Here is a 24,178-nt window from a genome sequence, read left to right on the forward strand (position 1 = left end):
CAGGGAGGAGACTAGATCCGATGTTTTTATGCAAGATCTGCCGTGAGCAGGTTTGCCTCTGCCCAGGGCGGGTGGCTTGATCTCCTTGTTGACATTTCCCTCGGTTACACAGCTGCCTAACCTGGAGCTGTCCCTCCAGGGATTGGTGTGGCCCTGGGGGGGTCCTGCCAGGTCAGGGAGGGGGCCCTGCTCTGTCAGCTGACTTGCCCAGACCCAGAGGCCATTGGTTGGTGTGAGAAGCTGTGGTGGTTCCCCCCTGGTCTCTGGCATGAATAGGAGGTATTCTTCTCTCTCGAGTAAACACAGCCCCACATGCTCTCTGCAAGCTCCCTGGTGATTACTAGCATCTATTTTTAATTCATAAGCCTCCCTCACTACAACACCCCTTGCCATTGTTTAGAATGTACCAGCTGGCTTTCGGACCAGAGCCCCGTCCAGAGTCCTCTCGGGGGTTGAGTTATCAAAACACCCCGGAGGCAGCCGAAGTTCCTGGGCTGCCCTGGAGAGGCTCACCCCACCCTAACCTAAGAAAGTAGGGGCCCTGGAGCCCCCGAGGAGAGCTTGGGCTCCGCGGAGGGACAGGATGGGGCCCCCAGCCCCAGCCGCAGTTCTGCCCTGGTGATGTGGTCTGGCTGTCATTTGTTCTCTCCAAACCCAGTTAGCTGTCTTTGAGGTTGTGCCTTAAATAAGTCCCTTTAAAACAACAACAAAGTTGTCATCTCAGCCTCACCATTCTGCTTTCTATTATTTGTGTGGCACTGAGCAAGGTAACTACTCTGTCATATCTATAAAGTGGAGAAACATTGTCAGCATCCGCTGGTACACTGGGCATTGGCAGGTGAACAGAGAAGGCAGGTGACACGACATCTGGGTCCCCATCAGTGTGTGGCCTGCTCCTGGGAATCCCCGCGGCTGCAGCAGGAGCCACTGGTCATAGGTGCAGTGACAGTGGATATGGGCTGCCTCAGCGGATGAGTCCCTACCCTCTGTTTTAATGTTTTCTTTGCTGAGCAGCAGTTTCTAGAAAATGTGTACTCAGGAAAATTGAGTAACTCTTTCGTCCTGCCTTCATTACCTGGGAGCGGATTGGCAGGGGTCAGCGGCCCGTGTCCCTTTTCTCCTGTTCCTTCCCTGTCTGGATCGTTCATTGCTTCCCTTTCAGCCTTGTTTACAACCTCTCCCCTGCCCTGGCCGGCGTGGCTAAGTGGGTAGAGCATTGGCCTGTGCACCAAAGGGTCCTGGGTTCAAGTCCCAGTTAAGGGCACACACCCGGGTTGCAGGTTTGCTCCCTGTCCCCAGTCGGGGTGTGTGCAAGAGGCAGCCAATTGATGTGTCTCTCACATCGATGTTTCTCTTTCTCCTTCCCTGTTTTCCTCCCTCCTTCCCTCCCTCCCTCCCTCCCTCTCTCTCTGAAAAGCAATGGAAAAAATATCCTCAGGTGAGGATTAAAACAAATTTAAAAAAAAACCCACAAAAACCTCTCCCCAGCTGTCACCACATTCCTCCCGCCCCTCTGGGCTGTGCATAGTGTCCCCGGGAGGCTCTGTGGAGAGGCTAGCGCAGGAGTGTGGGTTACAACCAGCTCTGCCCAGCAGCCCCTGACCTTGCCCTGCTCGCCCTTTCCCCTCTGTGCAGTGTGCTCGGTCCCCCTGAGCACAGGGAGCAGCATGGCGGGTGGGGAGCTGGGAGCTCACAGAGGGTGTCTGGGCAGCCTTCAGAGGGCCCAGTGGCAGGAGGGCTTGTACGGACAGGCCAGCCTGCTGCCCCCCGCCCCCCCTCCGGCTTCGAGGGCAGGCAGGGTGGGGAGAGGACCAGGTGCTGAGGAGTAAGGAGGAGGAGATGATGTCATGACTGGACAGTTCCCTGCGCCTGTGGAGGTGTTATCTCCAGGCCCAGCTGGGGGAAACCAGTGGCTCATCAGCTAAAGCAGGGCCGGCTCCGGACACTCCTCCACCAGATTCAGCAGCGGGACTTCCCCTCCGCCCAGCGTAAATAAGCACCCCTCTGTGCTGGGGGTGGGGGGTGGGGGTGAGGGGCCGCCCTCTGCCCGAGGCTCTTGCCAAGAAGACAGAGCTTGGCAGGCACAAGGGCTCTGGTTTATTTATGTCTGGGAGCCTGCTGGTTCAAGGTGGGTGGGGTCGGCTCTGCTGAGAGAGGTTTCCAAACATGTCCCCTCGGCAGCTGGGGGAGGCCAGGCCATTCATCTGTGCGGCCTGCCGATGGGTCTGAACTTGTAGGCAAGTTACACGGGAGGCCGAAGGGATGCATGCGCTTTGGAGCCTGTGGCGCTGCTCCGGTCCCAGTCACTCTGTACCTGCTCCACTCTGTGCCGGTTGCTGGGGAGGACAGCTGCCGTCTCTCTTCCCTCCTCCACATTTCATCCTATTTCCCTTCTCTCTCCCCCACCTCCTGCCTGGAGAGGCTCCTTAGGCGGAGCAGGGCCAGAGGCAGCCAGCCCCGTGGCCTCAGAAGAGCCTCCGCGGCCAAGGCGGGCAGCTCTGTGATTTGCCACAAACCCTTGCTTCCAATCCCAGTGATTAAAAGCCCGGATTTCCCAGGGGCCTCCAGGCCCCACCACAGCAGTCTGTCTTACGGTATCTGGCAAGCCAAGTTGTGCACAGCACAGGGAGTAATCAATAGTGTCGTCATAACTTTGCATGGTGTCCGAGGGTCACACGTATTGCGGGGGCCACTTTGTAAGTTACATAAATGTTATTGTGGGGGACACTTTGTAAGGCATAGAAATACTGCATTGCTGTTATGCACCTGAAACTAATATAATATTGTCTGTCAGTTGCACTTTCATTTTTAAGAAAGTTCTCTCTTTAGTCTGATTTGAATTCCAGTTTCAGGGGAATCCCTTTTCTTTTAGGGTCTTGCCCAGTCAGGGGAGGGGCCAAACATGAGGACTCTGCCTCTTACCTGAAGCTCTGGCCCCAGAGGGCACGAGCAGCAGCTTCCTCTTGACTTTTAGAACCGACCGTGGGCTCAGGCAGTGTCCCCGCAGGCACCTGGCCCTGGAATTAGGCTTTCTTCATCCTTTCCCCACTGACATCCATGACTTTCTAGATAGAAAGTTCCCAGTGCTCCCAGATTAGCTCTGGCTTCTGAGAGTGCAGAGTCCCCGGGTGCAGTTAGGTAACATCACATTACCTCGCCACCTGCTTGTCTCTAAGCTCAGGCTCAGCCCCTGAGGGCTGAGATGATGCCGGCCCAGACACAGGTGGGCGACACCAGTCAGGCCCCCAGCCTGCTCCCTCAGGGTCGTCGGCCTCAGCCTGGGCCTCGGCACCCTCTGACACGCACGCCCCAGCACTGCCAAGGGAAGTTGCGCGGAAGGGTCCGGTGTCAGCCCCCATGCCAGCGTGATAAGAGCCTGCAGCAAGAGGAGCCCTGTCATCTGGTTCCAGACAGCGAGGAGCCGGCGCTGGTGATGTGGGCATGGGGCATGGGAGCTGGCACAGATCTCCCAGACATAGGCACATTCCTCCCTGATCCAGCACATCCCTGAGATGTGAAACATGACCCTCGCCCCCTCTGGTGCCAGGTGAGGCAATGGAAATACAGTATCACGAACCTGATCCCCGCCTCTGCCTCTTCTTTCTTTTCATAGGCACAGTTTGGGCTCTCTCTATTTATACCCTCTGAGGCAGAGGGCACTGACATAGGAGCAGAGAGGAGCGCACACCACCTATTGCCTTCCTTCTGGGCTCCCAGGGGCTCCCCGGTTTTGCAGTAGGGGGGCTGGAGGCAATGAGTGAAGTTTCTAAGAACAGTCGCCTTCTCTGCTCTCTCCAGCAACAGGCGTTGGGGTGTTGCAAGCAGCTTGTCTGACTGTTCTTGGTGCCCCCGGCCCACTTCCCGCCTCCTGCAGAGACGGATCGGATGCCCCTGACTCCTTTGTCCTTTTCGACCTTCACCCAAGTCTGGATTTGGAGGATTCTCACTGCATCCTTTTCCATCTCTCCAGATACCCCGCCCCCGGGACCCCAGAGCGAGGCCAATATCCATAGCTAGTGAATAATTCAACATGCTCACAACAGCGAGCTCGGATCCAAGGTGATACCGCGCCCAGGAGGCCTCCTCGGGGTGGCTGGAAAGGCGAAGCCTGCCCTGGAAAGACCAGAGCCCTGTAACATTAACTTCCTGATATAAGGTTTCTTCCCTGACTGCAGAGGCAGCTCCACACCCTAATACTAGCTGGGTCGCACGACTCCTCGGGGGCTCAGCGCCATCGTGGGCCAGCCCCTGGGGCATGCTGGGCACGTCCCTCTGCGCCCCCCCGGGCAGCACAGCACGCTGCAGGGGCAGAGCGCCTTCGCATTCATTACTCCTTCGGTCACTCACGGCGGCTCCCAGGAAGCTCTGAGCCCTTGAGGCAGCAGGAGGCCTGAGAGTTCTGTGTTCAACCCTCCCTCCGCTTTTGGTGGAAAGGAGCCCTTGGAAATTATTCTTGGCAAATAGGGTGGAGTGGAGGGTGCTTTGTTTCCTAAAAATTGCCCCCAGATAGTGCTTTCCTCGGGGTCACCTTCTCTTAGCCCTGTCAGGGTCCCCTCCCCTAGGAGAATAGAGTGGCCAGGAAACGCTTGGCATCGTCCCTCTCTTTACCTGCCTGGCACCAGTTTTGATTTTTTTAAGAAGCAGCCTAGGTGTGTGGTTCTCTCTACTGCCCAGCATCTGGCTCATGACGGTGCCCCAGGAGGACTCCGGAAACAGGAGTGTCTCTGGCATCAGACGGGCAAAGGACCAGTGGGTGGCAGAGATGGCCTCCTCCCTCCCTGGAAGCTGCTGAAAGGTGGCGTGGCATGTGCATGCGATGTCGCCCCATGGCTTTCTGGGCGGTGGCCTTGCTGCCTGCTTCTTCAGCCCCTTCGGCCAGGCCTGCCCACATGCGCCTGGGAAACACCCCCACCCTGGTTCCTCTGGTTTGTCCTGAGGAATGTGAACCTCCTCCCGCATTTCCCCAGAGGGAGGCCAGGCTCCTTGCTAACTGGGGTTCCCGAGAAAGTGCACTTTCTGGCTGCGGCTAAAAGTGAGTGTTAGGTGAGAGACCTCTGAATACTGACCATTTCCCAAGCCCCGAAGTCCAAGAGGTGAGCCTTAGAGACCGGATCCCTTCACGGAGCATTGCTAACAGAGATGTCACAGCTCATCTGGACCTGAGATATTTTTTTAAGGCCTCACCTTGTATTCCGAGCTACTAAATTTAGCTGCTTTTCAGCGTTAGACTTTGCTCCTACAGACTGACTTCCCAGGTTCCCCATCTTTCAGAATGTGTGGTTCACGCTTTCTTTTTTTTTCTCCCAAGACAAAAAAGTAAGTAGGAAGATTTAAAAAAGGAGGGGACTGAAGAATGATCACAAGGGCAAAGGGAGAGACAAGAAAAATTTAATACTTAGAGTGTTAAAGAAAGAAGGGGCGTGGCATGAAAATGAAGGGTCGGGAAGAGAAAACGAAATGAAGGGAGCCCAGTGGGAGAGGGCTGGGACCCGCCAGGTGTGCAGAGCGGAGAGCCTGCGAGCAGGACCTGGCTTCCGTCCAGGGTCCCCTTCCAGGGTGCCAGAGCCCACCTGTCGCCCCCGGACTCAGGCTAACTTGCAGAAGTGGCGAGAGTGAGGCCTGCCACCTGCCACCGCTCAGCTGCCTGGGCCTGCGCATCCCCAGTGACTTGGCGAGGTGGGGCCGCGTCTGTGCCAGGCCCCGGAGCAGGTGGCAGGGCAGCCAGCGGACGGCTTTGACTTACCAGGAAGGACGAGTAATGGCACTTACCGAGCTCTGTGGCGCCTGTGCTTTCAGAGCCTGTGGCTTTAGCACCCACTGCAGCTCTTCCTGTGCCCTTCGGCCACTCTCAGCTGTGTCCTTACAGCAGCCACTTTCCTGGCTTTTTCTGTCCCAGGCAAAGTCTTCCAGGGGCCTTCTATACTGACCGTGGCATGTGTGTGTGTGTGCATGTGTGCATGTGTGTGTGCGTGTGTGCGTGCGTGCGTGCGTGTGTGTGTGTGTATGTGTGTGTGTGTACACACACAGGTGGTGACCAGTCATCTATTCAGTAAAACCTATGACGTGTCATGCTCCCATTCTACCTTCACTGCAGCCTGGGAGCAGCTAGAAAACCAAGGCTGGGCTTCAGAAGAAGTCTCCAGGGCTCAGCTCATCCCCCTCTTCCCGCCGATGCCCTGGTCTTGTTCCCTAAGGCCTCTTCCTCCAGGCAGCCGCTACTGACAGCAGCCTCTGGCTCCTCCAGCAGCCTCAGTCTCAGCCGGCACCGGGGACCGCTGTGCCTTCCTGCCGTACGCCCACTCTCAGCCAGGGGCCTCCCCAGCCCCCCCCCCCCACTCCTCTCGGGCCCTCCCACTGCTGTTGTGGACGCTGAGTATCAGAGCCTCTGGTGACTCGAACAGGGTCCCTTAGCAGGTCTGGACCCGAGACCCAGGACCTCGCCGTCCATCCGGAGGCCTTGGGCGCCTGCTTCCCCACCCAGAGCAGGAGGCAGATTTGAGAACAGTCCTCACATGCAGACAGAAACTGACTGGAGGATCGGGGATCGCCCCTGCGGGCTTGCCCAGCAGGCACCGCTGCTTCCTGTTTGCTGCTTTCCTCTTAGCAGACTGTTGCTTCACCCCTGAGCTCCACCGGCCGTTTCCTGCGTTTGTTAGTGTGCTGCTGGGTAGGTGTGTCTGGAGGGGAGCTGGATCCTCTCATTAGGGGATGCCAGCGGCCGTGTTGGGGTGACTCTCCTTAGGGTCATCTTGGTGGTTCCGTGTGGCTGGTAGAAAGCTCTTCCGGGTGCTTCTGAGCCTTCATGATCCTTGGCAGCCTGGGGAGCGGGACCTGTGAGGGTCCTGAGAGAGCCCCAGGGCTCAGCTCATCCAGCCCCTCCCACCTCGGGGCTCCTGGAGGAGAGGTTAGGAATCCTAGCCTGGGGGAGCACAGAGAGGAGGGGCTGGGGAGGGTCGTCTTGAGTGTGAGGACCAGGCCATCTCCATTGCTGCTGCTTTAGATGACTGTCTCCCGTGGCAGCCGAGTGAGATGACACAGTCACTTTACAGACATAAATACTGAGGGAGGGTCGGTCTCATGCTGGGCGCAGCGCAGGGCCTGGCGTATTTGCCATCTGACCCCTGCCTTCCTAGGGACAGCAGGCCTGTTTATACATAGACATTATGCAAGAGGACAAGTGCTCAGTGCCAAGGCGTCAAGTGAAAATTGAGAGAGCTCATCCTGTATAGATGGGGCGCTGCCGAAGTGGTCCCTGACCCCTGACCTCAGGTCAGAGCTGGCCCCAGAAATGAGAATCTGTGTTTTTGTTTTTGTTGGGCTCCTGTCCTCACAAACCCCAAGTCATCGGCCACCACAAATATTTGTAAGGTTTTCACAAGCCCCGGGTGGGGATTCCTGCCCCTGGTGTTTTGGCTGCAGGACCTGGCCCTGGGCCCCAGAGATAACACTGGGCCCTTCTTATCTCCTCCCACCTTCTTGAACTTGGAACCACCCCATCTGCACGATCCGTGTCGACCCTCAGTATTTAAGCGTTGAGTCCCTCACCAGACTCAAGTGGGTGCAGAATCCATGTCTTTTCTGACTGGTGACTCTGCCATGGGAAGCTGCCCTTAGAGAGACGCAGCAGACCCCAGAACTCTGTGGCCTCCCCACTACCCTCCTCACAGCTTGCTCTCCTCAACTGTGAACCTCTGGCCCCCTCTGCTGGCCGTTCCCAGGATTTCCTGCCGGCACTGTCAAGATGAAGGTCAAGGAGGAAGAGGCTGCTGTGAGTTTACCATTAAGTTTTATCTTAGATGTTTTTGCCTGGGCGGTGCTGCTGGGGGTGAGGGTAGGGGTCGGCCGGGGGGAGAGGGGGAGCAGAAGCTAGTGGAGCAGTAGCTGCAGGGGTGTCCAGAGCGCAGGGTGGATTTCTAGGAGAGGACCTCGGGGCAGAGGAATTCCCCAGTGAGGCTGGCTGCAGTCTGGTTATTGGAGGAGGGAGGGTGCATTGAGAGGGTGGTGCCTTAAGCCAGGGGGCCGGACAGCGGGGAGAGGCAGAGGACTTGGCTGAGCTGGCTGCGCAGGGATCCAGCAAGGAGCCCTTTTGGGCTCTAGCCCTGTTGGCTTTGGAGAGCTTTCGATCCTGGAAGCCTGGCTAGGAGACCCACTCCTGTTGGGAGGCTGAAGAAGGGTGGACTGTACCTCTGTTTGTGAGAGGGGCTGTGATGGTGGAGGGGCTGTGACGGTCCAGGCGTGCACGACGGCAGAGAATGATGAGGTGCACACGTTAGAGTTGCTTCCTGTCACACCTGGGTCTTCCGTGCTCACTGAACTCACATGGCAACAGCTGGACTTGGGGACAGGCAGGGTGGGTTGGGCAACAGCTCATCAGAGCTTGGTCTACCGGCCTGGTGAACGCTTTTGTCTCCTTCCAGATGGGAAGGAGCAGTGCGAGAGCCCCAGGGGAGGGGGAAATCTCCCAGAGCAATCCGCCACTAATCCTTGGGCTGGGCCTCAGGCGAGATGGCGGCTGCAGAGCCTGGGAGCGCCGGCACCCCTGCTCGCAGGCCCCGGCTTCCCTCGGCAAGCCCAGTGCTGCCCAGGGACTGTGACCTCGGGGGTCCTGCATGGCCTGCAGAAAGCTGGGGCCCTGGAGCCCCCGGCACCCCGGCACCAGCACAGCTTCGGGAAATGGTACCCACACAGGTGAGGCCCTGGTGGGTGGGAGGAGAGTAGCTGACGGGTGGGGCAGGGTGATGGAGAAAGCCACTTGGGCAGTTTGTCAGGCGGGCTGTGCTCTGGGCTCAGGGTGCGGCTCCCCTTCTCTCCCTTATAGAGAACTCTTTGTGGAGGGAGAAGGGAGGAGGGGCGAGCACTGGGCCTCCAGGCGCAGGCTGCCCAGTGCTGGGGGGGCCTGTGAGGGGACCTTGTGCAGGAGGCGAGTGAACCCCGGCACTGATGCTTCCAGAAACCAGAAGCCACGTGTCCCTCCACCCGGGGCTGGAGGAGCTGACGTGAAGTTACGTAGAAGGGCGTTCCTGGTGTGGCTGTTTATGTCCATGGAGACACAGTGACAGGCAGAGGGGAGTGTGACGGTCCATGAGCACTGACCCAGGGGGCCAGTGGGAGAGTCTAGAAGGAGCAACATGTTGGGCGCTGGGAGCTTTGGGAGAACTCAGAGGAGGCCCCCAGGTGGGAGGGCAGCTCGGGGCCTCATCGGGTCTGTGGGAGTGAGGAGAGAGGGGACTATGGGACTTTTGTGTGGACAACAGGGCATTGTTGTCAGCAGGGTAGGGAAGGAGGCCATGGAGTGGAGGGTGTGGTTTTGACCAGAACCCAAGGGGGGACCTAGGGAAAAGGCCTGGCAGCTGAGGGCTAATGAGGGGTGTCCCCTAGGGGCAGGGTGGGGGGCGTGTCGCTGGCTGCAGGAGGAGGCTGATCAAAGCCTCAGCCAGTGGCGCTGCCTTGAGATCGTGGGTGCAGCATGAAAGGATGAGTGGTCTCTTTCGTCTGTGTGTACCCTGCACTTTGGAATCCTTGTAGCAGCGTGAGGCTGCTTGTAAACCACAGAGGCCGGGAGAGCCTGCGCATCTGCCCTGCCCCTCGAGGCCCCCGTGTGGAGGTGGGGATGTTACTGCAGTTTTCACCCCACTTTACCCCAGTGAACAGGCCTAGTGTACAGACCTGCTGCCCCCTGTGTACCCCGTTAGCTAAGCATTTGCCTCCCAGCCCTCTGGAGAAAAGCTTAGGCTCTCAGGCACCGGTGGGACCACTGGGCGGGCTGGCGTGCTCCCCTCCGCTCTCCCATTCCTGTCTCCACCTGCAAGTGCTCATGTCAGCTGTGATGCCGCATGTCTCAGGAAGAGAGAGCCAGCAGCCCAGCAGCTGTGCCCGCTGATTTGGTGAAAGGGGGGCAGCCCCTGATGCCAGGACCGAGAGCTGGGGTAATGATCCTGCCTGCCATGGCTGGAGTGCCAGGTTGGAATGGGAGATGTCCGGTTCCCTCCCTCCCAGCTGCCTCTTCGCGCTGAAGGATCGTAGCCGGCCATGGATTTTCCTCTCCGCCTGGCCTGGCGTACCTCCCTCCCTCGCCCTCTGGGAGCTCATAGGAAAAGGGAATCTGGGGGTTCTCCATCCTGGGAGGGGTGCTCCGATCAGTCACGGGGCCAGAAGTGAGCAGATGGAGGCATCTTGCTGAGTCGCCTGGGACAGGCAGCTCCTGACTCACTCGCCTGCTGGGCCTTTAGCCACTGGAAGCGCAGGCCGTGCTCTGGGCCGTGTCCTGAGAGGACCTTGACCCGCTTGGCCAGGCCCACAGACAAGGCAGTTCCGACCCCCTTTTCCCGACCCTGGGAGGGAACCTCAGGGCCAGCTCTTCCCGAATGACAGGCTGCCGTGTCCTCTCAAAGGGAAGCACAGGAACCCCAGAGCTCTTTTCGTGTGTAAGAGCGACCTACCTTAGTGCTGGCTTTCCACCCCTGAGCAGGACTGGACACCCATCTCTGTGTCAGCGGCTCTGGGGACCCTTCAGGAGCTCTTTGTACATCTAGGAAGGCACTGCCTGTCCCTGGGGGTGGGGGTCAGTCTAGGCCCTTCTGCAGTCTTTTGGGAACTGGGAGCTCAGGTGTGGAGCACACACCATCGTTAGGACCCGTTCCCTCCCACACAGAGCTCCACGTGGGCTGGATCTTTCTGGTCCACAATGTCTCCTGTGTGCTCCCGGCCTCGGGGCCAGGCTGCTGGGCTAGTGTGCGGAGGAAGGGCCGCTGTCCCGTGCCTGGGCCGGGTTAACACGAGGACATGAGCTCAGGCCTGGGAGGAGGGAGGAGGCCAGGGAGCCAGGGCTGGGGAGCTCCTATAATCTGGCCCAGTGCCTAATCTGGTTTTGCTTAGAGTGGCTGGGGGCGGGGGGCAGGGAGGGGAGGCCAGGCCCTGTGAGCCAGTGCAGGGCTGCTTCCAGGGTCTCACAGGGTCAGGGAGAGGGAAAGGGCAAGTAGGGCCCTGGACACTAAAGACAGCGTCCCGGTTCTGGCTCTTCCAGGACCTTCATCCGCACTTCCCGGAGCCCAGTCTCTGTGAAGAGTAAGGGCTTTGACACGGGCCCTGGCTGGTGGGCACCCTGCCCAGGGAGCATGGCATGGCCTCCCTAATGGCCTGGCATAGAAGGGGCTCATGGAAGAGGCATGGCCTCCCTCCACAATCTCCTCTTAGACCTTGCCCAGCCTGGGCACAGGGGTTAATGCTGGGGTCAGGTACCTGTGGAGTGTTCAGCCCCTCTCAGGCCGGAGAGAGGGGAGGAGCCCTGGGCCAGGTGAGCCCCTGACCGTGTTGAGAGAGGAGCAGTGATGCCTCTGTAGCTGACGCACTTTGTGCCCTGGGCTGGGGGACCCTGGAGTTCCACCCGCTAGTGACCGGGAGCTGAGTGACCAGTATTGCTCTTCCTTTTTACTCACCCAGCCCCAGGAAAGGGGTTGGCAGTGAGTTAGAAACAACCTCTGCTCTACTGCAAATGGGGCTATAAGATGAAGGACCCACATACCCTCCACAATAGGACATTGGTTGGACCTGCAGCCCAGGCTAGCAGGTGGGAGGACCCTGGCCTTGCACACTTCCAGGTGTGCAACCATCACCTCTAGTTCCAGAACATTGTCCTCACTCCCAAAGGAAGCCTGTATCCGTCCAGCAGCCACTCCCCATTTCTCCCTCCCAGCCCTGGCCACCACTAAGCTGCCTTCTGTCTCTATGGATTTAACTGTTCTGGATGTTTCATATAAATGGGATCATTTAATAGTGACCCTTTGTATCTAGTTTCTTTCACTTAGTGTAATGGTCTCGAGGTTTGCAGTGTTGTAGCACGTGTCAGTACTTCATTCCTTTTATGGCCAAAAACATAATATTCCATTGTATAGATTGACCAACTTTGTTTGCCATTTACTATTTGATGGGCATTTAAGTTGTGTCCACCCTCTGGCTATTGTGAATAGTACTGCGGTGAACAATATGCACAAGTATTTATTTGAATACCCATTTTCAATTGTTTTGGGTATATACCTAGGAGTGGAATTGCTGGGTCATTTCATTTGGTAATTCCATGTTTAACTTTGAGGAACCACTAAATTGTTTTCCACAGTGGCTGCACCATTTTACATTCCCACCAGCAAGCTGTGAGGGTTCTAATTTCTCCACATCCTTGCCAACAGTTGTTATTTTCCTTTTTAAAATTATAGTCATTCCAGTCGGTGTGAAATGTTGCTTAATTTATTCTTACTTGTTTTTGAGCGCCTTCTGTATGCCCTGAGGTTGTACTGCCACTCTTGACTTACTCAGAGTGACTTGTTTCATCTTCCTGATAACCCTTTGGTGTAGGTAGAATTACACCCCTTTTCTAGATGTGAAAACTGAGTCTCAGAAAAGTTAATGACAGATCCAAGGGTGCACAGCTGCTAAGTGAAAGCCGGGATTCTAAACTGGTATCTGACCGCAAGTTCAGTGCCCTTTCTGTTCCCAGCATGGGTCCTCTCGCCTGTCTCATTGCTTTTGCTTTTTTTTCCCAAATCTTTCTCCTTTCCTCATTCTCTGCTTGTTCCATCCCTCTTAACAGCTTTCTCCTTCTGTGCTCTCGTTTTCCTTCCTTAGTTGAAGCACCCTCCCTCCTTGTCCCTCTGCCCGTCTTCTGCCACCTCCTTGGCTCTCATTTGCTCGGCCACCCCCTCTCCCTTCAGTCCTTAAAGGACACTGCTGCTGTAGGGGGTGCCTGGGGAGGCCAGGGCGTGGAGAGCCCCCCCATTACTCCTGCGTGCTCCCTTCCTCCATGGTGACGAGGGCGAAGGGGATGTTCTGTGACTGGAGATGACCAGCAGGACCCAGGCATGGCAGACCTCAGTGAGTGGGGAGTGGGGGAGCCGCGAGGAGGCTGGTGTCCTGCTGCAGGACCCCAGGGCAGAGAAGGGGGTGGGCGAGGGGGCCAGGGTCCCAGCCCCAGGTCACTGCAGCCCACCATCAGACTCCGACTGGTTTTACCAGTGTTGTTCTCCTCTCATTCCTGGGGTTTCTCAGCCAGCTTCAACTCTGCTCTCCATGTGTAAGCTAGCTGGCCTCCAACGGGGGCCAGACTCCAGGCTGCCAGAGCAGAGCTGCGTACACTCCCTCGCAGTCCCGAAGCACCTCCACTTTTCACAGCTTCTCCGAACCCGTGTCTCATTAGTGCCTCCCACGCTCCTCCAAGGCGCTGGGACCGCCGCCCTCCCTCCTCGTTAGGAGGATGAGCGAACGCAGTGCTGAGCCTCAGGCAGCGACGCAGCCAGATGCAAGCTGGTTCTCTGGGAATTCTCTCTCCAGGAAGAGCGTGGAGAAGAGGGAAGGAGTTGAATTTCTTTGGAAAACACAGGGGCCTTATGAGAGAGTCAAGTTCCTTCATTGTAAAGCGACGCGTTGCAGATAGAATTTTGTATCGTTCACTTCCTATATTGCCGCATCAACACTGAGTAAACTTGTTGGTATAATCTCTTAAATACATGTCATTCCTCCCCTAAAAAAGAACGGTGCTGCGTAGACCCCACAGCATTTTGAGTGCCTTCTGAGTGCCCTGCAGAAGAGCAGTGCTGGTAACTCAACTCCCGGTCCTATGTGACCCTCACCACAGGCCTGAGAGTAGATCTGATCATCCCTGTGTCACCGGTGGGGACACCGAGGGGCAGGACAGTTGAGATGGGCTGTTGGCCGTCACTGCAGGGAGCAGCGTAGGAGGAAGGGTCTAACTGCAGGCTCGGTTTTAGGTCAGACGGGTGGGGCCATTAGACCTGGGGACAGACCGTGTGAGGGAGGGACTGTGGTCTAGGCGCCTCTGCTGTCCCAGGCCAGCAAGTCAGGGGAGCAGCGTCCTGCTGGGATGAGCGTGTGGCAGGAGGGCCAGGGGACACGAGGGGAGACCCAAGCGAATGTAAGAGGGAAGTCCTGACTGCAGGAGAGGCGGGGAAGGGACCTCGGTGTCCCCAGCGTTCCCAGTGGAACCCCGACCTGAAAAGGCCCCAGAGGAAGGCCAGGAGGAGCCGCCCTCCCCTGGCTCCCGAGGGCGGCGGGGCCATTGTTCTCAGTCGTGTTTTCACGACTTGGTATCTCGGCGGACCTCGAGTTGGGTGACTTCTGCCTGTAATTGGCATGGGCTGTTTCCAGTTCTGGAGCATGTGACTGGGCCACTTGCTTTGTGTTTGACCCCTTCCCCCACATAGACCTCACCCCGCCCCTGCCCCCAGACATATAAAAAGCGATGATGTGACCCAGGCGCGTTGGGGTGTGTAAAAATACATGGGGTTGAGCCATTTCCTGCTGCTTCCGCTGTTGCGTGTCGATAAGACACTGAGACTCGGTTGTGGAGAGAGATCTTCCAACAGGCTGGGGGGAGCCGGCCCTGGAGGACAAGGCTCCAGGCCCACCCGCCCTCTCTGACCTGCGTTTCCCATCTTTCCTGTCTTCTGTGACCTTCCCTTCCTCCCTGCTCTCTCCCCACCCCCTTATCAGTCTCTCTTTCCTTCGTGCTAACCCTGACTCACTGAGGGTCAGGGGCCTGCTTGCCTGCTGGCGAGGAAGGGCTGTCATCTCTTTCCTGCACATCCAGCCCCTTCCCAGCAGGGCAGCTGGTACCTCTGAGCCCCAGACCGCTGCCTGCTTCCCTCAGCCTGTGGGTTACTTCTGGGACGGAGGAGGCTTCGGGGAGCTGGCCAGCAGGGTGGCAGGGGGCGCTCCCCTCCCAGTTCTGGGAGCCTGGGCAGGGTCGGGCGCTCCCACCATCATGAAGCGGAAGAGGTTGCTGACAATTCCAGTGACCTGGAAGGTAACAGGCCGGGAGGGTGCAGCAGAAGTGGGGTGACCCGCTGAACTGCATTAGAGAAGCCGGGGTGGGGAGGGCGGGGAGCTTCCTGTGCCAGCGCTGGGGCCAAAGTGTGGGCTCCGGTCAGGTCTGAGCGAGAGGCCGCTCAAGGCAGGAGCCGGTGGGGAGGTTGGGTCCGGAGGGACAGCTTGTCTCATCCCTGAGAATTCAACCCTGTGGCTCCAGTGAAGCCTCAGCCCGCGTGGTCCATGTGGGCAGGAGGCCTGACTGCTCAGAGTCACGTGAACTCTGTCCCGAGGAGGCACCCCTCTGCCTGGGCTGCACTCAGGGCCGTTGTGGGATCAGGTGGATAGCAGGTGGCAGGTGGGTGAGGGCGGCCGTAAGGGATTCTCTTGTCATGGCGAACCCCTTCCTGAGGTTCCCCGTCACCTGCCTCCACTTTGTAGGTAGAGAAGCCAGATCCGCAGGTGTCAGGGGCTCCCTCCCGTGGTTTCCCGGCGGACCCAGGCTTCCTCTGCTTGCCTCCTCCCCTAGGTTGACAAGGGGGACCTCGTGGGCCTGAGCCTCTCCAGCGGCCCCGGCCATGGGGACACCGACGGCCCCATCAGCCTGGATGTGCCGGATGGGGCCCCCGACCCTCATCGGACCAAGGCCGCCATCGAGCACCTGCACCAGAAGATCCTGAAGATCACGGAGCAGATCAAGATCGAGCAGGAGGCGAGGGACGACAACGTGGCGGAGTACCTCAAGCTGGCCAACAACGCGGACAAGCAGCAGGTGTCGCGCATCAAGCAGGTGTTCGAGAAGAAGAACCAGAAGTCCGCCCAGACCATCGCGCAGCTGCACAAGAAGCTGGAGCACTACCGCCGGCGCCTGCGGGAGATCGAGCAGAACGGGCCCTCGCGGCAGCCCAAGGACGTGCTGCGGGACATGCAGCAGGGGCTGAAGGACGTGGGCGCCAACGTGCGCGCCGGCATCAGCGGCTTCGGGGGCGGCGTGGTGGAGGGCGTCAGGGGCAGCCTCTCGGGCCTCTCGCAGGCCACCCACACTGCTGTGGTGTCCAAGCCCCGGGAGTTCGCCAGCCTGATCCGCAACAAGTTTGGCAGCGCCGACAACATCGCCCACCTGAAGGACCCCCTGGAGGACGGGCCCCCCGAGGAGGCGGCCCGGACGCTGAGTGGCAGCGCCACGCTGGTGTCCAGCCCCAAGTACGGCAGCGACGACGAGTGTTCCAGCGCCAGCGCCAGCTCCGCCGGGGTTGGCAGCAACTCCGGGGCCGGGCCCACCGGGGTGCTGGGGAGCCCCAAGTCGAACACCCTGTACGGGGCGCCCGGAAACCTGGATGCTCCGGTGGATGAGCTGCGGGAGATCAAGGAGGGACAGTCGCACCTGGAGGACTCGATGGAGGACCTGAAGTCTCAGCTGCAGAGGGACTACACCTACATGACCCAGTGCCTGCAGGAGGAGCGCTACAGGTGGGTGCTCCTCCACCCTCGCCTCCGCCCAGCCACCCCTGGCCTGAGGTGCGGGGCCCAGGGCTCAGGCGCAGGGCTGTGGAGCAAGTGGAAGAGCAAACACAGCGCCCTGCGCTGCTGGAAGCCTCCTCTGGTCTGGGCAGGGAGATGGGAGCACAGGCCTATGGGAGGCAGGCTCTGCCTGTCTCAGGAGCTGTGAGCCTCCCCACTTGATTGTATGTGCTCGGTGTACAGAAGGGGAAACCGAGGCAGGGACCAGCTACATGGCCTCTCCTCTGGTTAGGAGCACTGACTCTGGAGTCAGGTGACCCGGGTTCAAATCCCAGCTCTACTCTTTACTGTTTTTACTATTGACAAAGCCCTTACTGCACTCAGCACCTGGTTGCCTTGTCTGTGTGCGGGAAGACCGTGAATCCCCACTCGAAATGGCTGTGAGGATTGAATGAAACCAAACCTGTGAAGTTAGAGGGTGTCAGTCTCCGGCACGTCAGTGTGCATTGAGCTGCAGCCTTGGTCCCTCCTCCCCTCTGCCCACCTGCTCTTCTGCTCTGTGCCTCTCATGTGGCATTGGCACTCACTCCCTGGGATTCTTGGGGATTTTATCCTTAGCACTTTTTCTTTTTTAAAAAATTATTTAGCCCTAGCTGGTTTGGCTCAGTGGATAGAGCATCGGCCTGTGGACTGAAGGGTCCCAGGTTCGATTCCAGTCAAGGGCACATGCCCAGGTTGCAAGCTTGATCCCCAGTAGGGGGCATGCAGGAGGCAGCTGATCAATGATTCTTTCTCATCATTGATGTTTCTATCTCTCTCTCCCTCTCCTTTCCTCTCTGAAATCAATAAAAATATATTTTAAAAAAATATTTATTGTTTTGAGAGAGAGAGGGGAAGAGAGAGTGAGAGACATCAATTTGTTCTTCCACTCACTCATGCAGTAATTGGTTGATTCTTGTATGTTCCCAACTGGGGATCAAATCAGCAACATTGTACTGGGGGCGCTCTAACCAACTGAGCTGCCTGGCCTTTTTCTTGTTCGTTTATATGAAGGAGGTTTGGAATCCTGCCTGGAAACTAACCACCCCCACCTAAGAGTCATCTTTCAATATTCGTGCCTTCAGAGCAGGGATTGTTACTCTATATTCCGGTGTGCCCGGTACCCAGGAGAGCATCTTAGCTCAGGGCAAATTCCTTAACCTCTCTGTGCCTCACTCTTTTTATCTGCAAAATGGGGGTGACTAGTACTTGGCTTGTGGGTTGTGATGATGATCCTATGAGGTAATCTGGTGAAGTGCTTAGCACAACACCTGCTCCTGAGAAGTGCTATGTAAGTAGTACCTTTCATTGGTGTCGCTGAACACATGGGGCGGGTTGAGTGACGGTTGAGAATGAATGGAATTGATCCTGGGGAGAGAAGGGAGGCTCGAGAGCCAGGCCTGGTGTCACACATCCTCCCTCTGCCAGGTACGAGCGGCTGGAGGAGCAACTCAATGACCTGACCGAGCTTCACCAGAATGAGATGAGCAACCTGAAGCAGGAGCTGGCCAGCATGGAGGAGAAGGTGGCCTACCAGTCCTATGAGAGGGCTCGGGACATCCAGGTACAACCAGGGACCCTTCTGAGGAGGCCCCAGGTGTGCTGACAGCTGGCAGCAGCCAGAGGGTGCGGCTTTACCAAGTGGGGGATGGCGGGCACAGGCTATTGCATCAGCTGGGGCAGACGGACACATGGGTGAAGCGGGTGGTGTGGGGTGAGGTGAGATAAGAGCGGAGCGGCCTGGGCAGGGTATGCACTGTGCAAAGGCAAGCTGACTGGTGAGGGCCGCCGGTGCCCCCGGCTCTGTGATGGCAGCCCTGCCCATGAATGATGGGAGTTCCCAGTGCCTCAAGAGGAAGCTGGGATTGGGCCAGCTCCGCCCCTTCCCGCATTAATCAAGACTCCAGTTTGCTACCAGCTTCCTCAGAAAGTCATAAGTAAAGGGCTCTGCCCACAGCTGCAGCTGCTCAGCCTATACCTGCCTGGCCTGTGGAGGGGGAGCCTGTGCTCTGTCCCTCTCTCATGGGCCCACCCTCTGTCCCCACAGGAGGCCGTGGAGTCCTGCCTGACCCGGGTCACCAAGCTGGAGCTGCAGCAGCAGCAGCAGCAGGTGGTGCAGCTGGAGGGCGTGGAGAACGCCAACGCAAGGGCGCTGCTGGGCAAGTTCATCAACGTGATCCTGGCGCTCATGGCCGTGCTTCTGGTGTTCGTGTCCACCATCGCCAACTTCATCACGCCCCTCATGAAGACGCGCCTGCGCATCACCAGCACTGCCCTCCTGGTCCTCATGCTCTTCCTCCTCTGGAAGCACTGGGACTCCCTCACCTACCTCCTGGAGCACGTGCTGCTGCCCAGCTGAGTGGCCAGCTGGTCCCTACCCCGTGCTCCCCTGGCCCCCATCTGGCCCTGGCTCTCCAGGAGGGATCTTGGGACTCCCCACTCCCTTGGACTTTTTCATGTGTCTGGTTTGGCCTCCTGACCAAACTGTTCATTCCAGCAGCTCCTGCCCCTTCTCTGTTCTTGCTTCTGTCTGTCACCTTCTCCCTGTTGGCTAGAGGGGGACCTCCAGAGCAGCCCTGGCTGGAGGTGGTGGGGACATCTGTGGCCAGGTGGCGCAGAGGAGGACAGCGGCAGGGACTGTTTCGATTGCTTACATTTGCACAAGGATGTCTCCCCGCTGACTGGGATGCAGCCAGGCAGGAAGGCCCGTGAGCACAGGAGCAGGAGAGGGCCGTGCCTCCGCTTCCCCAGGAGCCCACCTGGTGGCCCTCGCTGCTCCCTCTGAGGCTTTGCTGGCCCCAGAGAGAGGGAGGGCCTTCCCAGCCTTGGGCACCTGCTGGGCTGGGCCCGAGAGAAGGTTCGGCCCACCCCTCCTTCCTCCAGAGCTGGTTTGAGGCTGGGTTCTGGGCTGGCCCTTTTGGGAGCTGGAGGATGCAGGCCCTGGAGGCCTGGTGGGTGTGACCTTGGACTGGAGTTTTCCCTGTTCTTTCTGCCTGTCACTGGATCTGCTTTTTCAGGGAAACAGGCCCCAGGGGCCCTGAGCCTCAGCCTAAGCCCTTAGGCCCCTGGGGGGGCGCTGGGCTCTATTTATTTATTTATTTGTTCATCTGTCCCTGATGCCTACAGAGCTGAAGCCAGGGCTTATTCTTGGCTGTCAGGCACTTCCATACCATCTCGCCTCTGGATCATCCTGGCCGGGAGAAGCGGGCAACGCCACCCAGCCCCTCTCCCAAGCAGCCTTTCGAGCCAGGACAGGAGGAGCGAAGCTTCTCTTTTATGTGTCTATTTATTTTGTGTGTGTGTACTTGTGTGGAGGAGGTTGTTTGTGGCTTTATTTTTTTAAGGCTCCGGAGTGTTGTGTATGGTTTCTCTTCACATCCCAGCCTCCCCGTGAGCACTTCCAGGAAGAGAGGGGATTTCTCAGAAAAGGAGAGAGAAATCCCCTAGAACGGGAGGGCAGTGGCTGCCAGCTGTGGACCTTAGGAGAAATAAATAGCCTCTAAATTTTCAGCCTTCCTGTCTTGTGTTGATTGATTAGGCTGTCTCTGTGGAAACCGGGAGTCTCCCCGCTCTCCAGCATTGTGGTGGGTAACACATACTGGCCTCACCTATTGGCCTCAAGTCTTCTTCCTCTGGGTCCTACATTGAACAAGGGACCAGCTACTTTGCTCAGCCTCCGTGAGAGGGCACCTACCTCCTCCTGCCCTCCTGGAGTGCTTTCCAACAGGCGGGGAAGGAGATTTTCTTAGCTCGGAGATCAGCAGCCAGAGGCCTGGACAACAGCAGTCCTGCCCAGAGGTGGCCAGGAGAGGGCAGCATACTCCTTAATGCTTAGGTTCAGTCCCTAGGGGCCTCTGTTGGCCTTTGTGTGGCCTTATCTGCTCCGTCTAGCCAGAGCTGGAGCAGGGCCTTAGCATAGAGGCCAGGCCCTCTGGCTGCGTCTCCCACTCCTGGCAGTTAAGGGCACCCTCAGAAGGCACCGGGTTCCCGGCAAGAACACTGTGGGAGCTTGAGTATCCCTAAAAGGAGGAAGATGCTGGCTGCCAGCATTTTAGAAGCAAGAGGGTGGGGAGAGCACTTACCCTGAAGTCCTGGCCCGTAGTGAGTGTACCTGTGGCCAATTCCCATCCTTCCCGCCCCCTCCCGGGGCATCCGTTTCCATATCTGTAATACGGGATGGGTGCAGTAGCTGCTAATTTCAAAGGGCTCTGACATTCTGTGGTTCTGTAGGTCTGAGAAGCCAAAAGTTTAGCTGCCACCATGAGGGGACTCCAGGAGCAGGGCCAGGCCCTAACGAGCCCAGAAAGGGCACTATGCTGGTACCAGGAGCAGGGCAACATTTTTGTTGTTGCTAATCCCACTGGAGGGTATTTTTTCCGTTCCTTTTTCAGAGAGGGAGGGAGGGAGAGCAAGAAACAATGTGATTGAGTCATATCCACTGGTTGTCTCCTGCACTCCCCCCGACCAGGGCTAGGGATCAAACCTGCACCCCAGGTACATGCTGTTGATCAGGTGCGTAGGCCAAGGCTCTAACCACTAAGCAACACCGGCCAGGGCAGGAGTTTCACCAGGTGACCTCACGGGGCCTCCAACAGTGTCATTCCTGGACCCTGCACGCCCCCCCTTCCTTCCAAGCACATGCACATCTCCCTGGGGGGGACTGGAAGGGAGGCTGCCTGGCTGGGAGCCCACATTCCTGGGCCCTAGGTGGGGGTTTTCCGCTCCAAACTGCAGACATTTTCCACATTCCTCCCCAAGGTCAGGTGCCTTCTCTGTGCTGGCTCTTAATGTCACTGCAGCCACAGTCCACCCTGAAAGGGAGGGGGCGGGCAGAGGGGGCAGGCTGCGTTCTCAGCCCGTCCTGAGGCTGCAGGCCCGGCAGTGCAGGAAGAGGGGGAGGTCAGCCTCAGCTCTGGTCACCTGCAGAAAGGACCACTACGCCCCTTTGCCTTTTCGTGATAACGGGGTGCCCAGGAAAGCCCCGCCCCAACTGGGAGCTGGGTTTTGCTCCTCTGATGATCACTGATGCTTCCTTGTTTGGTCAAAGCCTCCACCCTCTGTTAAGAGGGGGTGAGCGGCCCCCATTCTGGACCTGCCTCCCTCTCCTGCCAGGGGTTCGCAGGGTGGCCTCCTCTGGGGGGACCATCCTCCCTCAGCCGCAGGACCCACAGGCAGGCTCCTCCCCCGAGCATCTGGGTGCTGGTCCTGGCCCCACACCTGGGGGCTCGGAGGGCTCAGTGAGGCCTGCACATCCTGCAGCCTTGGCCTGCCCGGGGCGGGGGCTGCCTGGGCTTGGTGTTTCCTGTTCCAGCAGCACCTGGGCAGGTGGCTGGCCTGGAGCCGCACGCTTCCGGGGCCCACGCAAAACTTGCGCTTCCGCCAGCCGTGTGGAACCCGTGGGGCTGTGGCAGGTGCAGGCTGAGCAAACACCACAGTCAGCGCAGCACCGGGCAAGGGCGTGACTTCCCCTGCTTGCAGGTTATTCTGGGGATCCCAGGAGAGGAGGGATGGAGGGGAGGAGAGGAGACCTGGGCCACAAGGTGGGAGAGGAGAGGCGCTGTGGCTGGGGCACCTGCAGGGGTCCTCATGGCTTCATTTCCCGGTGTGGTGGGACCCCCGAGTGAATTCCAGACCCCAGTGTTAGAGCATGGGCTTTGGGGCCCGCAGACCTGGGCTTGAATCCCAGCGCTGCCCTTGCCTTAGACAAGGCTCCAGCTGCTCTCACACCAGCCTCCTCATCTGCCGGTAAGAAAGCCAATGACGGGCATCGCGGGTTTAGGGGTCAGGAGAGAGGGCATTCACAGGACTTGAGCATGTCGCCTAAAACCTAGTGGGACTAACCCAAGGCAGTTCTGGCTACTCTTGCTTCCTGGGTCCAGGCCCCGTCCGAGTGCTGAAGAACCGCTCACAGGAGCCCAACGCAGACCCTGCAGGGCCACACAGGCTGAGGGGGACTGAAGGTCTTGGCCTCCGATGAGCTTGCTTATTCCAGAGCCATTCCCTCAGTCTCAGAAACAAGGCGGCCCAGTCCCCAGAGGCCAGCCCCAGCCTGAGAGGACTCAGGAGGCCTGCCTGGCCCGGGCAGCGGCCTGTGTGCTGGCCCTGGAGTGGGTCAGTGCACAGCATTGAGGGGCCTGGGTTTGCACAGCTGGTGTAGCTCACATGCCCAGGTTGTAGGCTCGATCCCCAGTAGGGGCATGCAGGAGGCAGCCGATCAAAGATTGTCTCTCATTGATGTTTCTATCTCTCTCTCCCTCTCCCTTTGTCTGAAATATATATATATATATATATTTTTTTTAGGAGGCCTAGGCTTGAGTGACTGAGACTCAGCCACTTGCTGGCTGTAAGGTCCTGGGCCTCCATTTCCTCATCTGAAACGATAATGATTCCAGTGCGACCCGAGTGTCAGGCTGTAATTGAGGCTGAGGAATCTCGGATACTTGGCTATGGTGCCTGCCCCCACCCCGCCCAGAGCTCTCAGAGGGGAGATACCGGTCAGGAGGCCGCTGGACCATCTGAGCCCCTGGGAGAGATCCCACTTGCTCTCGGCCTGAAAGGTTGCAGCCAATCTCCAGATGGAGAGGGAGGAGGAGGTATGGCCCCGCCAAGCATGCCGGGACAGCTGTGGGGAGGGCGGGAAGGCCGGGACTGACCTCAGCACATCTGGACCTGCTGGCTGGGAGATTATAGGGAGGTGGCTTCTGCCTGGCAGGTGTGGCTCAGTGGTTGAGCATCGGACCAGGAACCAGGAGTCACGGTTTGATTCCCCGTTCAGGACACATACTCGGGTTGTGGGCTCGATCCCAGTAGGGGGGCATGTAAGAGGCAGCTGATCAATGATTCTCTCTCATCAGTGTTTCTATCTCTCCACACCTCTCCTTCCCTCTCTCTAAAATCAATAAAAATATAAAATAAAATTTAAAAATTACCTTAAAAAAGAGAAAGGAGGTGGCTTCTACGCACAGCCATCGTCTACTCGGGTGTGATTGAAGGGTGTGGGAAGGCCCAGCCCAGACCAAAGTTATGGCAACATCAAACCCTCTTTCGGTCCAGAACCTTACAGCTAACACATGCTTTATGCGAACACGGATCCACTTTCTCTTCACTACAGCACTAGGGGATGGCTAAAGAGATGCCATTAAACCCCATTTTTACAGACAAACTGAGTCTCAGAGAGATGAGGGAAACCTACTCACGGACACAGTGGTGAGCGGCAGGCCCCGCACAAACCCAGCCTTGCTGGCAATGTCACTGCCCTAATAAAGCCCGATACCCACGGTGAGGTGAATGTTGCTTCTTCATGGACAAATGCAAGTGCTCTCAGGAGGGTAAACCTTGGGCCATTTACACCGTAGTGTGTGGTTAGCCCACACCGCCAGGGAAGGAGGAGGTTAGGGCTTGTGGGGCGAGGAGAAAGCACTTTCACAGAGGCGGAAAGGTGCTCGCTTTGGCAGCACATATACCACTAAAATTGAAACTTTGCAGATAAGATCAGTGTGGCCTCTGCGCAAGGATGACACACAAATTCGTGAAGCGTTCCATATAAAAAAAATTAGAGAGAGAGAGAGAGAGAGAGAGGCAAAAAGGGAAGACAAGCCCTGACCGGTTTGGCTCAGTGGATAGAGCGTCGGCCTGTGGACTAAAGGGTCCCAGGTTCGATTCCGGTCAAGGGCATGTACCTTGGTTTCGGGCACATCCCCAGTGGGGGTGTGCAGGAGGCAGCTGATTGGATGTTTATCAATGTTTTTAACTCTCTATCCCTCTCCCTTCCTCTCTGTAAAAAAATCCAATAAAAAATATATATAAAAAAAGAAAAGGGAAGACAACACTTCTACAAATTCCACTGACTTTCTAATTTTCCCCA

The 24,178-nt window shown here is 57.8% G+C and overlaps 1 protein-coding gene and 1 non-coding gene across 6 annotated transcripts in view; both read left to right on the plus strand.

The window, feature by feature from the left end:
• TMCC2 (transmembrane and coiled-coil domain family 2) overlaps nt 1–19,824 on the plus strand; it is a 36,643-nt gene extending 16,819 nt beyond the window's left edge. For 2 of the 5 annotated variants that reach the window (XM_059673503.1, XM_059673504.1), the window contains exons 3-5: nt 15,344–16,284; nt 17,743–17,878; nt 18,362–19,824. In XM_059673503.1, the coding sequence (XP_059529486.1) occupies nt 15,344–16,284; nt 17,743–17,878; nt 18,362–18,673 (1,389 nt within the window). In that variant the 3' untranslated portion in view covers nt 18,674–19,824. Of the gene's footprint in view, nt 1–6,879; nt 7,769–8,490; nt 8,689–12,988; nt 14,813–15,343; nt 16,285–17,742; nt 17,879–18,361 lie in introns of those variants that run through there. The other 3 variants (XM_059673508.1, XM_059673506.1, XM_059673507.1) reach the window with 3 other exon arrangements.
• A 3,928-nt stretch (nt 19,825–23,752) lies between these two features.
• On the plus strand, nt 23,753–23,862 carry LOC132221508 (U6 spliceosomal RNA). Its single transcript, XR_009450035.1, has one exon. It is a non-coding gene; the product is annotated as a U6 spliceosomal RNA (small nuclear RNA).
• The last annotated feature ends 316 nt before the right edge of the window (nt 23,863–24,178 follow it).

The sequence above is a fragment of the Myotis daubentonii genome, chromosome 18, assembly GCF_963259705.1.
Source record: "Myotis daubentonii chromosome 18, mMyoDau2.1, whole genome shotgun sequence".
Taxonomy (NCBI): Eukaryota; Metazoa; Chordata; class Mammalia; order Chiroptera; family Vespertilionidae; genus Myotis; species Myotis daubentonii.